This window comes from Carassius carassius, chromosome 3 (genome assembly GCF_963082965.1).
Source record: "Carassius carassius chromosome 3, fCarCar2.1, whole genome shotgun sequence".
NCBI lineage: Eukaryota > Metazoa > Chordata > Actinopteri > Cypriniformes > Cyprinidae > Carassius > Carassius carassius.
Window position 1 is genome coordinate 43,530,285 of NC_081757.1, and position 15,357 is coordinate 43,545,641.

Genomic DNA, 15,357 nt, shown 5'->3' on the forward strand with positions numbered 1-15,357 from the left:
TTATTATTTGTTATTATTATTATTTACTTACCCCTCTGAGGGCTTTTAACCCCTTAATATAACCAACACCAATATTTACTCTCCTGCTCCATTTACTTTAGGAAAACTGGTGACACATATTAATTATTTAACTATTATTAAGTTGTTATTTTTGCATACAGCTAAAACATCTGTACTATACCTTTTGTGCATTTATTCTGAGTGATATAATGTTCACTGTGTCCTACAGTCAGGTTTATTGAAACACAGTCTGTGTTGTTTGTGTCAGTGGGCCACAGACGTCCCGTCATCACCGTGGCCCCGCGGCCCTCACACAGTCCTGCCAGGACCCCTGTGTGTGGGAAGAGGCACGAGAAGAGGATCAGTCGAGGGCGAATCCTGGGCGGGACGAGTGCACTGCCCGGGGCTCACCCCTGGATGGCAGCGCTGTACATCGCAGACGAGTTCTGTGCCGGGACGCTGGTGTCCTCCTGCTGGATCCTGTCGGCCGCTCACTGCTTCCTGCGCAAGTATGAGTCTGTGTGTGCACTCCACGCATCTCTACAGAGTTACTGCTTCAGTCTGACTCCACACAGATATAACAGTACATCTCTCTCTCTCTGTGTCTCTCTCTGTGTCTCTCAGTCCATTAAAGTCACAGATTCGGGTTGTTCTCGGCCAGCACTTCTTTAACGACACCGGTCCCAACACCAGGACCTTCGCTGTTCAGGACTATATCTTAAACCCACGTTACACACAGTTTGAGCCGACCTTAAACGACATCGGTGAGTTTATACTCTAAAGACAAAAACTTTAATGTTCCCTAAAAAAACTTACATATCTGTGCATGTGTGTGTGTGTGTGTGTGTGTGTGTGTGTGTGTATATATATAAAATGCATATGCATACACACTTGTAGTTTTGTAGTTGTAGTTGTCTTTTTCATTTTTTGTCTTTTTTTATTAGTTTTTGTTTTCTAATATCAATATAGTTTTTATTTATTAATTAGTTTTAGTTTATTTACTTTTCGTTATTTTAGAACTTCAGCTTAAACTGAATAAGAAGCAATAATAATAACATTTTTATTTGATTTTCAGTTAACTTGTGCTTAATATATTATATTATATTATATTATATTATATTATATTATATTATATTATATTATATTATATTATATTATATTATATTATATTATTTACTGTCAAATTAATTTTAAAGTTGATTTTATTTTCATTTCTAGACGATTGCAACTTGACACAAATTCAACTTTTAAACATACTTTTAGTAACAGGATTGCAAATATAAAAGATGAATAAAACATCTCATATAAAATAAAAAAAGAGCATTCATTGGTCTTCATTCTGATAACTGTGAATTGTTTCAGGAGTTTCAGACCCTGTTTTCTTTTTTTTACCAACTTCAATAAAAGTCCTGTGTGTGTTCAGACGTGGGCGTCTGCAGCATGGACGATTGAAAAAAGACAACACATTATGTGGAAATAAGCTTTTCACGCTTCTTAGGAAATGTATGTAAAACACACACACGGTGTGTATCAGACACGCTTCGGCACACTGAGCTCCAGCACTTGTGCTGATTGAAGTGAATTGTTCCCTGATCTCTGTCTCCAAAAGCACATCAATTAAACTCAGTTTCTGAGTTTTGCAGTAGATGAAAACAGTTCAATGTCTCTCACCTGTGCTAAGCATTGCTATAGGGCCAGTGTGTGTGTGTGTGTGTGTGTGATTAGTGTCTTGTGTGTAATAGCAGCTGTTTTGCAGCTCTAGTGAAGCTGAAGAAGGCTGAGGGACGCTGCGCTCAGAAGACGCCCTTCATCAGACCCATCTGTCTGCCGGGGAAGCACATGACGTTCCCCGATCACTCCTGCTGTAAGATCTCGGGCTGGGGTCACATGCACGAGAGTGAGTTCACCAACACTAACTCTGCAGCAGTGCTTGAACAGTCTGAGTGATCAGACGTGATCAGGAATCACACCACATGATGATCTGCTAAAAGACTCAAATCTGAGCTAGATTCAATCAAAGAAGAAACACAATCTGGATTCACATGAAATTGGCATATTACAAACAATAAGAGATTAATGTCGGATATTTTGGCTTATCCAGGCTTTTTCTCCAAAATTATTTTTGATAATTAGCCAAATCATATTAAAGCCAGCACAATTAAAGCTGTGTCTATTATTGATAGAGAACTAGTTTTAACCAGATCCTTAATAATAAGGACATCTTATATACACAAAAGTCTATTTTCTTAGAAAATTGGTATCAAAATAATATTGTTTTGGTAGATCAACTATTTAATTCAGATGGCATTATTTTTACATATGAGGAATTCATTAAAAAATGTAATATTCCCATAACACCAAAGGAATTTCCAACTGTTGTTGGTGTGATTTCACTCCTCTATAGGTAAAATATGTTTCTCCTGTAATAATCATCAGAGATCAATAAGAGCCCTTTTCCAGAAGGATGTTGATTGGAAACCAAATGTAATGCATGCTGGAGTAAATTAGTGAGTGATGTTGACTGGAAAAAAGTCTGGCTTCTGTCTGATTGATATCTCTTAACAAATAAGGTGAAAGAAGTATCCTTTAAACTTCTCCTCAGAATATTCCCAGCTAAACATTATTTAATTAAATTAAAAATTATATTGATGTCTGCTTTTGCAAGCAGAAGCCGGAGACAGCGGTTCATTTATTTCGGCACTGCCCTTATGTGTCTTTTTTCTGGAGGAATGTATTTGACTTTATTGTTGGATATGTTGATGGAGATTTTATTTTACAGTCGAAATATGTTCTTTTAGGCATTATCATAAACTCCAAAGATAAACTGACCTGCATTTACAGTATTTTTATAATTTTTTATGGCTAAATTTCACATCCATAAATGTTAATTTTCAGGTAAAAAGCAATGTTTTATAGCATTTAAATTAAGTGAAAAATCATATTTAATCTATATACATCAAAGAAACAAAAAGATTTTTGAATTTACGAATTGTGCAATCATGTACACTTTTAATGTATTCATATATATATATATATATATATATTTTTTTTTTTTTTGATAATTTTTTATTGATTGTGTAATTGTGTAAAAAAAAAAAAAAAAAAAACGCACAGACTATAGCCGACAGCAAACTAAACACGTGCGTTCTGCGCATGCGTGAGAGGAACAACCTGTTCATATCAACAGCTATCAATATTATGTGTTCATCATTTAAAAGGAGAAATATATAAATATACGGAACGTAAATAAAGCAGCGCGTGCTTATCATTCTGAACATCAGTGATGGTTATAACTTGAGTCATTGAAGCGGCTCATGTAATGGTCCTGTGGTGTCTCCCTGTGGTCCTGTTCAGTATCGCAGCTTGACTTGGGCAACATTTATATTAATAATGTAATGTAAATGTTATTTGAGGAGCTGGAAATAAAAAAAAAGTACATTTTTAGGACTTTAATTAGTATTTATTAATTAATTTATTTTTGGGCTTGTGAGTGGGGTTAAGTACCGTCACTTTTTTATTTTTTTTACTTCAAGCACTGGTTTTTACTCTGAACTTTACTTTGAACTAGTTTTTATTTCTCCTCCTTTTCAATTTTCATTTGAATTTTACTTGATTTTTTAAATCATTTTGTTGTTTGTCATTTTATTAATCATGTTTTTAAATATGTCTGCATAGTTTTTAGTTTCTATTTCAGTTTTAGTTTGTGTTATTTTAGTACAAGCAAAGCAAAGCCTTGTTTGAAAGTTTTATTGTCTTTGAAAAAAGATTTGTTTTATTGCATTGCAAAAAATGATTGCAAGTTGCTATCTTTGTCATGTCGTTCCAATGCTGTAAGACCTTTGTTCATCTTTGAAACACAAATGAAGATATTTTTGATGAAATCCGAGAGCTCTCTGATCCTCCACAGACAGTAAGGATCCTAACACAATCAAGGTCCAGAATCATAGCAAGAACATCAGTAAAATAATCCATGTGATAATCCGTGTGGTTCAACCGTAATTTTACGAAGCTACGAGAATACCTTTTTTTTTTTTTTGCACAAAGACTTTATTCAAGAATTCGTATCCGTGTGGCGCAGCTGACACAGAACATCGTACACTGTTTGTGTTCAGTGGATGCTCTCCAAAATGGTCCCAGGGTTACACGGAGGAAATGCATGCAGAAAGTATTCTCGTAGATTCATAAAATTACGGTTGAACCTCACATGGATTGTTTCTGAGCCTTGATTGTGTTAGGATCCTTGCTGTCTATGGAGGGTCAGAGAGCTCTCGGATTTCATCAAAAATATCTTCATTTTTGTTCTGAAGATGAACGAAGGTCTTACAGATTTGGAACTACTTGAGATTGATTAAGTAATGACATAATCTTCTAATAATGTAGAGGCGAACTCGTACTCTCACCTGATGGAGGGAGTGGTGAAGATCATCCCGTTCGATCAGTGCTCGTCTCCAGACGTCTACGGGTCAGAGGTCAGGTCAGGGATGCTGTGTGCAGGAAGTGAGCTCTGTGTGGACGCCTGTCAGGTCAGACAACAAACACCTTTCGTCATGCTATTTTATTTATTACGTTTATTGGATTGCAAATTTAGATTTTATGTAACATAAATCTAATAATGTTTCTGGACCTTGATCGTGTTCGTAATATGTAATTATAATGTAGTAATAAGGAATATCTTTTTTCAAGAAATAACTTAATATCACTATTACTGCTGCATTAATACTAATAATATATAATGTAATTCATATTGTTTTAGGCTAATATTAATATAATTATTACTAATATATGCATCCATATACAATATTCAGTAATTGCTCTAATACCCATGGAAGCATATTTCTGTCAATGAATAAAGCATAAAAAGGGAAACTGCAACATTTTTTTCTCAAAATTATGAGTTCATATTCTGTAATTCTGACATTAGAACTCACAATTGATAGATTATATCTTGCAATTATGCATGATATATAAAAAAAATAGTTTTTTACTCTGTGGTGGAAACATGCTTCCATCCACGTGAGTATTACTGTAGAATAACTGAAGTGTTTGTTCGGTCAGATGTGTTGATGTGTGTGTGATGTGTTCAGGGCGACTCGGGCGGTCCGTTAGCGTGCGAGTGTGACGGCGCGAGCTTCCTCTACGGGATCATCAGCTGGGGAGACGGATGCGGACGCTCGGGGAAGCCCGGCGTTTACACCCTCGTGCCCAAATATTCAGACTGGATCAACAGCATCATCAAAACATCCAGAAAAACATCCCCAAAAACTTCAGCCAATAGAAAGACGATAAACATCTGTATCGGGAGTCAATGCCAGAGATAAAACAAATGAGACTTTACTGTTAATGTGTTCATGACGTCACACTGACGGACTGCGCGCTGGTTGTATTTATATTAACAAGCAATATGGTGACATGTGCACTGGAATGGAAAGTGTTTGCTATTATTATTATTATTATTATTATGTTTTTTTGAATATCGATACATTTTGATTGCTGTGAAATAAATGTATTTAATCTGCATTAAAATATAAAAATGATAGTTTTTTACAGTGTTTGAGTGAATATTGGAAAGGTCATGATTTACATTTAAACCCTTGAAAGTGAATAAACAGATGCAGGTTTGATGCGACAGTTTGCTGTTAAATCCTAGCTTAGCAGCATCATTTAAACAGTATATTATTCAACTATATTATAACCTTTAATTAAGTGCATTCCTTTAAATTTCATTCAAACAGGTCTCTGTGTTGATTTTTTTTTCTTTTTTTTCTGACATTTGAATGGACAAGTAATGCATAACGAATATGTATTATTATCTATCATATTTCAACACATAATTAAAATGATATATTATCATTGTTCTGTGCTGCCTTTTCCAAAAACATAAATGCCCTCTCATTATAGGCTACTCTTGGGAAACACAGCTCTATTTAAATGCACTGTCAGAATGAGTGAACGCTCTCTGTAATTGATTGATTCTGCCTTGCAACATTTGCGTGTGTTCAGATGAGCAGGAAAATCCCTTCCACACAATTATTTGCTAACATAGGTTATTCATTCAATTTAAGGCATGTTTTAGGCAGTGTTTTTTGTTTAATAAACAAAATGATTAATAAATAAAAACACTTTAGTATCAATAATTTTTATTTGACTATCGATACTTTCGATACTCGCATCAGTATCGATATATCAATACTTCAGGATCGATTCGCCCATCCCTACTGGAAACATTATAATACAAGTTTAACACTTGTACAGTCTTAAGTCTGAAATTAAAGTGATAGATCCCCCCCTTAAAATAAAACTTTGTCATCATTTACTCCTCGTCAAGTTGTTCCAAACCTGTGTGAGTTTCTTTCTTCTGTTGAGCACAAAATAATATATTTTGAAGAATGTTGGTAACCGTTGACGGTAGCCATTGACTTCCAAAGAGGGGGAAAAGTACTATGGACGTCAGTGTCTAACAGTTTGGTAACATTCTCCAAATCATCTTTGATAAATGATGACAGATTTTTAATTTTGAGTGAACTATTTCAGTAATTTATGATATACAACAAAGTCCTAAAACTCAAACAAGAATAATTTTACATTAGCAAAATAAGTAAAAGTGACAATGACAACAGAAATAGCAAAGTGAACCAGCAGAATGTGAAGTGTAATGTTACTGTGCTGCATTCTGGGAATCTAAAGTGCTTAATGTGAATGGTATATCTGGAAAAATACAAGAGATTTTGTAAAAATCTTCCCCAGCTCCACCTGTCTAGACCGAAACATGCTAAAACTTTTCCAAGAGTTTATGACTGAAATATGGTCATATACTATTATACTAGCATTCCTTGTGTTGATCGGCAGTTGTTATAAGCATTGGTAAACAAATGTAGAGCCAGATTTCAGAAATGCTCGCTTTGCTCAGTTTGTGGAAAACGATGATTTATTATGCTCTGAATTGTTGCATTGGTTTGTGATGACAGAATTCAGAACAGCTGATTTGTTTACTTGATTGAATGTGGTTGTGTGTGTGTGTGTGTGTGTGTGTGTGGTCACAGCTGACAGTGTGTGTGTGGTTGTGAAGTCTCAGCTGGTTTTGGGTGGTCTTGTTTGTAGAGTGACGGATGTCTTTGCTCAGTGACCTCCACCTCATCAAACTTCAAACTTCCACCTCGTCAGACATCAATCACATCCTTCTACACTGAAAAAACGATTCGTTGTCTGAACAACCATTAATTATAAAAGTAAATATATTAAACACAAAAAACTAAATATTTATAACTTTTCAATGTCTACTTGACATCTATAGTTCATGTAACACAAAAATATAAGTTACAAAGTTAACTCAAGTGTATGCATAAATACAACGAAAGAAAATAAGTCATGACAACTACTAGTACAATTATGTTAAAATTAAGTAAATATAGCATAAAATTTTAAGTATTTGACTGTGAGCCATGTGATATGCTGTTTCCTGCCAAGGAGCCATTTTGTGAAGCACATGTGAAGACGGTGAGCATCTGAAATCGATCAAAAACCAAGTTACTCTCCAAAACTAAATAAACAACTTCTATAAAGGCAGTTATTTAAATTCAACCAACATAGATAGAAATGAAATGAATGGCTGTAAATCACTTATTTAATTTTAAAATATAAATGTCTATTTCAAAATCTTTTTTTTTTGTGTGTGTTATTTCATTGCAATGTATTTTTTTTTTGCACTGAGAATAAGAAAAATTATCAAGTGGTGTTGTAAGTAAATACACATTTGCTTTGTTTTGTTTTTTATAGATACTCATGGGAATAAGGAGAAACTGGAACTGCTCACACTTAAAATCATCATGAAAGGTGGCTCAACAGATGACCCATTACAGACTGGGATAGTGCTGGAAGGCATAGAGGTGATGATGGGATTGGAAGGTGTTGCAAAGGCTTGTGTTTTTCTGCTTGGCCTAATTTATGCAATCAATCTGAGTTACTCCAAAGAGCTCAATGTGCAATGTTTATCTGCTACTGTTCAATTAAATTCTTGATTTATTCTTAGGAAGTTTGTCGCCTGTTCCAAAAGTAAATGTTAGAAAAATTGTTGCAAAGGGTGAAAAAAAGTGATCTATTGTGAAGTTTGCAATCTCTGTGTTACAAACAAACAACCCATTCTCAAGCGCCCCTAGCATCACTTTTCTGACGACAAATGTGCCTCTCGGCGTCGAAATATCGACGCACTACGACCTTCATTGCTTTCAGTGGGAAACTTTTGGCGTCAGAATTTCGACGCGAGGACATGAGATGTTTATCGCTATGAAATCACGTTCAAGAAGTCTCATTCAGCACACATCGCGACATTTGCCATCAGTTCCACAGTTTGGGTGAGTAGTCGTATATACGCTCTTTTAATGCCTTTTATAAAATGTATTCTGTCTTCTTTATTAATCAGATTAGCGCCATATGTTTAATCGCTGTATTATATCGGTCATCGGCGGCTGTCTGTGAGTTTCATTGTGTTTAAATAAATGAACAGCTGCTAACTGGGGTGATTAAACTCTATCGGTCACGTGACGTGCCATAGACCTTCGATCCGTTTTATATTAATTTCAGGTTCAATTATGTTGTATTTGTAGTAAAATCATGGTAATCACGACCCTTACAGTAGTAATAAATAAAATGTGAAGTTAAAACACAGTAAACAGGACATTTACCATGTTTTTACCACAGTAACTGTAGTTTTACTATGGTATATTAGTAATCAATACAACAATACAATAATCACCAAACCAGCTATGTTTGTATCACTGTAATGTTAGTGTTTTATGTGCTTTTATATGACAGATATCACAGTAATCATATGTTCTGTACCATGCTTTTAATAGCTTTTAATGTAAATCCAAAAAAAAATAAAACATTATAAATAAATAATAAAAAAAAATATTTTTCCATCTTGCAGTTCATTCATATCAGTTTATATCTAAATATTATGCTCACAGATCATTATTAACATTCTGTATATAATTCAATTTTATTTTCTCTCCCCTTTTTTATTATTTTTTACTTTTAGCTGAAAAGACGTAAAGGAAGCAGTCAGCCCAGTGGTGTTTCTGGAGAGGTATTCCTTCAGAAATGGAGAAGACAGAAAGCTGCGGAGGCAGACATTTGCAGCAGTAAGTCTGTGATAGTTTGTCCCTTTTATCAAACATTCCTGCTGTTATCATTTGTACAGCATTTCTTGTTTCTTAAACTGTTGCACTGTCCAAATACCCACACTTGCCATCTTTGCACTTGACCACTTGATTACTTATTTGACCTCTTTCCTGTATTTGGCCTAGTTTTCAAGTGAGCATGATGACCACAAGTGTGTGTCGAACTTTTCATGACCTGATGACTGTGTTTCCCAATCCTGGTCCTGGAGAACCCCAGCACTGCACGGTTTTAGTGTCTCTCTTATCTGACAAACACACTTTTGAGGTCTTGGAGTCTTCACTGATGAGCTGATGAGTTGAATCAGGTGTGTTTGAACACGGAGACATCTCAAATGTGCAGTGTTGGGGTTCTCCAGGACCAGGATTGGGAGCCACTGCCTTATGGGACACACTTATGTGTTTACAGAGATTTTTAATATATAATTATCAATATTCCACATACTGTACATTGGAAAGCTTTCGGTGACCTCTTGTGAGATCTCGGCAAAAAGTCTGACGGTTTACTCCAAAACATGATGTATGATGGGATACACTAAGCATTGTATAGTGCTCCGGAGCAGTATTGGAGAGGTTTAGTGTGTGTTAAGGATGCTGTGTTTTGGCATTATTAAGACCGGGGACAGTCTTGTGCACACACTGTCACGTACACACACTCTCAAGTGGCCAAGACTGCAAGTGTGGGTATCTGGACAGGGTCAAAGTCTTAAAAATGAACCCTAAACACAGTCGCACATCACAGTCTTAATAATTCAGTTTAACACTTGTATGATATTGTCTCATCTGACACTATCAAAAGAATTCATATGATTATAGCTTGCTATTAATTACTTGCTTTTAATAATGGATGCATTTAACATTTAATTATACAGCATCTTTACAGAGGCTGCTTTTATGGTCTAAACAAAACCCAGTGTAATGTATAAGTTGAATGTAATGTAATATTTCCTTCCTTTCTGTTTTACAGGATTGTTTGCAGACAACACTGTAGTTCTCCATCATGCACAAGGACTCACCTCGTTAACTCTTTATCCCCCACACACACAGAAATGGTCCCTGGATCAGTGATTTGACTTTGCAGTGGTTTGATTTTTGCAGAAGATGTAACTTTGGTTTAATTATAAGCTCATAATGAATACGTTACAGAACCAGTGATGAAAACAATAGTTAAAAATAGTATTTTTCGCATTGATAAAGCATATATAAGATAAAGCTCTTTTTCAAGCTTCATACAGTAAACTTTACTTGGTGTCTTCCTAATGCTTTTATCATTAAAAAAAGCATCAGTTCTCATCAGGAGTTTCAGTAAAGGAGATATTCATACACAGTCATCCCCTAGTTCCAGTCATGAAGTGAATTCATGATGTTATTGTCAAAGGTAGCAGGTGTTTGTTTTCCTGAACACTTTCTCTGTCTTCCATTGTTCGGACAAACAGTGTTTATTTGATGCTGTGCTGATAGAGTTTTATAGATGATATTGCACACTTGACATGCATGTCTTCATGGTGTTATTTTGTGAGTTTGAAACATTTACATTGTGTTGTATAACATTTTGGTCAATTTAATTTTTAAGAAAATTTATCTTTTTCCAGTGTTCTCTGAAAGACATACTGTATTTACTGTTTTGTTTTTTAATAAAAGCATTCTCATTTGCATACTGAAAATAGTTAACGTTTACAACATAACTGCCTTTTTATTCTTAATTTGGGTACATCTTTAAATGAGTTTGACATATCAATAAATAATGGAAGATCCTCACAAACTATGCATGTTCATTATGCTTTATGTATTTTCTTTATGTATGTTCATTCATTCATTCATTTATTCTTTCTGTTTTTATTCCTAGAGTTCAAATGGTAGAGAATGGTAAATCACAGAAACACAATTTAATGTGAACAATTGTAACTTTAAAACACAATGTAATACACAATGTAAATTTTAGAAGCACATCATTTGATTAGTAAATATATTTTTCTTTGGTCAAAAAAAAAATTTAAATCTTAAAAATGTGTCTTATATTTAATGAGAGGAATCTATCTGTTGGATACAACTGCGACTGCTGGGCATGTGCACATCAATATTGCCCAATTTTTGTCAAGCTTAACAACGGAGGAAGGTGTAGACGTTAATAAAACAGAATCTAATAAGTAGCAAATATTATCTATTGTTAACCGAATCTATCCATTCAGCCGAAAAATGAAATACATCTGTCATAAATGGATAAGGAAGTGTGACGCCGCTGCTCAGCTTTGATGTCATTGGCTGTGAATTTTCAGGACAGTCTGTGGTTGGACTATCTTTTAACCCATATTAAACAGCGCATCATGTTAAAAAGTATGTTTTGCTGCTATCATCACATTAGTAATATATTAAGTCAACAATGAAGTGTTGCTATCTTGAGAAAAATTACATCTTTAGCGAGATCCTATCCCTAACCCTATGCATAACTTCAATGAACTACAAAAAACAGCCCCTAGTGTTGCCTTTCCATAGATAGAATGACGGAGGCTTGTGGGTAATGTAGTTTAAAACATTTTATTAACGAAACAAAATAAATTATTTATTTTAAGGAAAACTGGATATCTAAATATGTTCATTGAACAAACCTCTATGATATATTTGAGAGGCAGGCTGAAATGTGGTATTTTACATTGAACAAACCTCTATGATATATTTGAGAGGCAGGCTGAAATGTGGTATTTTACAGTGAGCAATATTTAAAATGCCTTTATGTCAGCTTTCCATTTATTTCTGAAAAATGAGCTCAACATTATTTTATCAGCATAGCATAAGTAATAATCCTGCCCATTTTCTCTTTGATATGTTAATTGGACTCTGATTTACAGCCATTTGAAATGTACAGTTTTGGGCTCTTCCGGGGGGTGCTACTGGGCCCCTGGGGGTAGAAGGGCAGTAAAACCTACATATATGTGTTCTCCTCATCATGGACAACAAACTGAGCTGAGTCACATTTATATCTGACAGTTTTCACAGTCCTCTGTTTTCTATTATTACATCATTGCTATTATACCTTTTGACAGGACATTGTGAGGCCATCTGATGAAACATGGAAACATTTGAAAGAAATTATTTAATAATGAAAATAATAGATTATTTCTTTGATTTTTGAAGTAAATGGCAATAAATATAATGGATGAACCTGCAACAACTTGCCTTTATCTAGGACAATTTATACACATTGTGATACTTCACTATTACACAAGGACAAATTCATGCAGTGCTAAGCATATATATATATATATATATAAACTAATTAGCAACAATCAGTGTAAAAATGTCCTCCTCACCCCCTTATCTTCCTCCTCATGTGCTGGACATCAGTAATGTGGATGCTCTTGTTTTTAATGCAGTACAAGATCAACGTTGATCATTCATGCTACATTCTCAGTTATCCCTCAAGTGTTTGTAACAATAAAGCCCATGGCACCATCTTGTAATGCAAAATAATTAATCTCGTAACTCCCTTTATTTCACAAAAAAATTGGCATTTGTTACTAAATATAAACAATAATAACATTCTGGTGTACTGGTGTCCTAGATGTTATTAATCTGATCAAAAATGTTTATGACTTAAGTAAAAAATATTCCTAATAATTAATATGCAGTTTTTCCAAGTCTAAAATAAACACATATGAGCCTACCTAGTAAAATGATGTGTTTACCAAGAATCTTCAGAACACAATATTCACCATTTTCATTTTATTGAAGCATAGACTATAAAGTTGATAAAGTAGCATCAAGACAAATAAGATTCAAGGAAAATAATTATCATCAAAAATACATTAACCTCATATATTAATCAGTTCACACAGATGAGTGATGAAATGTCCTTAAAAGTCACACAGTCCCATCCAGTCAACTGTGATACAGATTATGTGATACTTATAAGACATGTGATACTGTTTCAGAAAATAATGATTCCTTATCATCACATCTAAACTGGTTTCATCGTGATCTTCTTCTCTCGTGTCTGGAAACAGTTTGTGGCTGATATCCAGCACTGATGTGGTGTAGCTTGTTCTCAGCCAGAGGATCTCTCAGTCCTAACATCCCAGACCTGGTCAAAGTGAAACAATCAATCCAGATGAAGTTGTTTAATGGACAGAGAGCTCAGTTTATGTTCTGTGTGATTTTAGCAGGGTGAGCAACTATGACCCTTGTAGTACTGTACACTTACCATTCTTCAAGCTGCTTTAAGACCTTTTGAGAAGCTTTTTCTCTGAAGACAATTTACCACATCCTCTTCTTTCACTCCTTTCAAGAGCATCACTTGGTCAAAAACCCCTCATTTGGCTGATGAGATAATCTTTACAAATTAAATTACTGCAATAAAAATTTCATTCTGCAAGAATTAAGAAAAAGTTACAGAGGCAAGGGTCTTGCTCATGAGACTGCATTAGCATGTGTAGCTCTCAGAGACTCTAGAATTCATCTAATGTTGCAGTAAATGTGTCTTTTTTTCCTCTAGAATCTTTCTCCAAAGTTCCTGACTTCTCTCACAAATGTGTTTTAGTCTGTGCAGTGTAAGGCCTGGCTTCAAACCAATCAACTAATAATTCACAATTTATAACACAACATTTACAAAACAATGAAATCATTTCAATTGGTGTTTATATCAACTAAACCAATTTCATGATACTTGTCTACTTTTAAAACAGGTGGTGTGTTTTTAAAAACATAAGATTAAAAATGTCCAGTCACACTTTGCTTACATGCTGTAATTGTAATAGTATAAAAAAAAATCAAGGCTGACATGTAGTGTTAATTTCGTCAGACGAGACGAGACGAAATATGTTCGTCAACAACCTTTTTTTTCATGACTAAGACGAGACGATGACAAGACTGCACCACTGTCCACACTGCGGTCTGTTATCAAGAAATAAAATAGTGTAAGTAAAAATAATTTGTCCACACGCCGCTCAAAAAATACAAAATAAAAAAAAAATCCTGAGCGCAAGTCCACCGTCTAGGCAGGCTTTTTGTGTTAAATTATATTTCCTGTTGCTGCGCAGGCTCTTTTATTGTATATGACAGCTTATGTCCCGATGACCGGTCTTTGCATTACGATTAAAAGCAGTATCAATAAAGTAAAAAAATGTGATCAGGTTAATCATTTTTGAATGTGTCTCCTAAATCAGAATTTGAAAACCAGACACATTTAACATTTGCATCCAACAAAAATCATTCAACAAGTGTATTTTGTCAGGTAATTATGACATTTAACCAATGTTTGAGATATGTGAAACACTTTTTTTACTGAAATGTTTATCAGTAATAATGTGTTATTTAAAAAAAATACTAAATTTTTTGACTAAAACTAGACTAAAATTAAAAGACTTTTAGTCGATTAAGATACCTTGAGTTTTCTTTTGACTAAAACTAGACTAAAATGACGAGACTTTTAGTCGACTAAAACTTGACTGACAAAAAAAGATATGTGAATGACTAAATATGACTAAAACTAACAAGGACATTTGGCACAAGACTAAGACTAAATTAAAAATAGGTGACAAAATTAACACTACTGACATGACCAGTCCCGTGAGAGATCATCATAAAGTGCTGTAACACATAACACAGCATTGCTTTAACACACAAATACCAGAGGACTTCTGTCTTTGTTTGAGCTCAAGATGGCTGTCTTCATTCCTCATCCTGAGCAAATCATTTCCTTGGTCTTCCTTCTCTTCTGTGAAACAAGATAATCTCTACTTACTCTGTGTGTAATATTGCTCATTTAACATATAATTAAGTTAATTTAAAGTAAGATTTAGACTAGAGCATTTGATGGGTAAATGTTGATTAAAAAAAAACTGTAAACAGATGTACCTGGGAAGAGCTGATCATGGCAAGATTCGCTGAGACTCAGTAATAGCTCTTTTAGTTTTTAGGAAGGTTTGTGAGGGTTGGCTCACCAAAAACTTCTGAAAAAGAAGAACAGCATTATCTGCAAACAATCCTGTAAGACAGAAAGGGAGTAAATATTATTAATTATGTGCAACTTATGCATTACACTGGGTTTTGTTTAGACCATAAAAGCAGCCTCTGTAAAGATGCTGTATAATTAAATGTTAAATGCATCCATTATTAAAAGCAAGTAATTAATAGCAAGCTATAGTCATATTAATTCTTTTGATAGTGTCAGATGAGACAATATCATACA

The 15,357-nt window shown here is 34.4% G+C and overlaps 1 protein-coding gene and 2 long non-coding RNA genes across 5 annotated transcripts in view; 2 read left to right on the forward strand and 1 right to left on the reverse strand.

Moving 5' to 3' along the window:
* Positions 1–5,439, forward strand: part of LOC132127477 (hepatocyte growth factor activator-like) — a 20,979-nt gene extending 15,540 nt beyond the window's left edge. The window contains exons 10-14 of the mRNA XM_059539378.1: positions 269–509; positions 625–764; positions 1,757–1,897; positions 4,381–4,523; positions 5,085–5,439. Of these exons, the coding sequence (XP_059395361.1) occupies positions 269–509; positions 625–764; positions 1,757–1,897; positions 4,381–4,523; positions 5,085–5,318 (899 nt within the window). The 3' untranslated portion in view covers positions 5,319–5,439. The remainder of the gene's footprint in view (positions 1–268; positions 510–624; positions 765–1,756; positions 1,898–4,380; positions 4,524–5,084) is intronic.
* A 2,741-nt stretch (positions 5,440–8,180) lies between these two features.
* On the forward strand, positions 8,181–10,350 carry LOC132115389 (uncharacterized). Of its 2 annotated transcripts, XR_009425480.1 has the most exons (4): positions 8,181–8,348; positions 9,035–9,137; positions 9,303–9,481; positions 10,141–10,350. It is a non-coding gene; the product is annotated as an uncharacterized LOC132115389 (long non-coding RNA). The 2 variants fall into 2 exon arrangements; XR_009425481.1 differs by lacking the exon at positions 9,303–9,481.
* Positions 10,351–12,878: 2,528 nt separating this feature from the next.
* Positions 12,879–15,357, reverse strand: part of LOC132127750 (uncharacterized) — a 461,390-nt gene continuing 458,911 nt past the window's right edge. For both annotated transcript variants that reach the window (XR_009427593.1, XR_009427589.1), the window contains 4 exons: positions 15,024–15,153; positions 14,797–14,883; positions 13,372–13,500; positions 12,879–13,251 (listed from right to left, as the gene is read on the reverse strand). This is a non-coding gene — a long non-coding RNA (uncharacterized LOC132127750). The remainder of the gene's footprint in view (positions 13,252–13,371; positions 13,501–14,796; positions 14,884–15,023; positions 15,154–15,357) is intronic.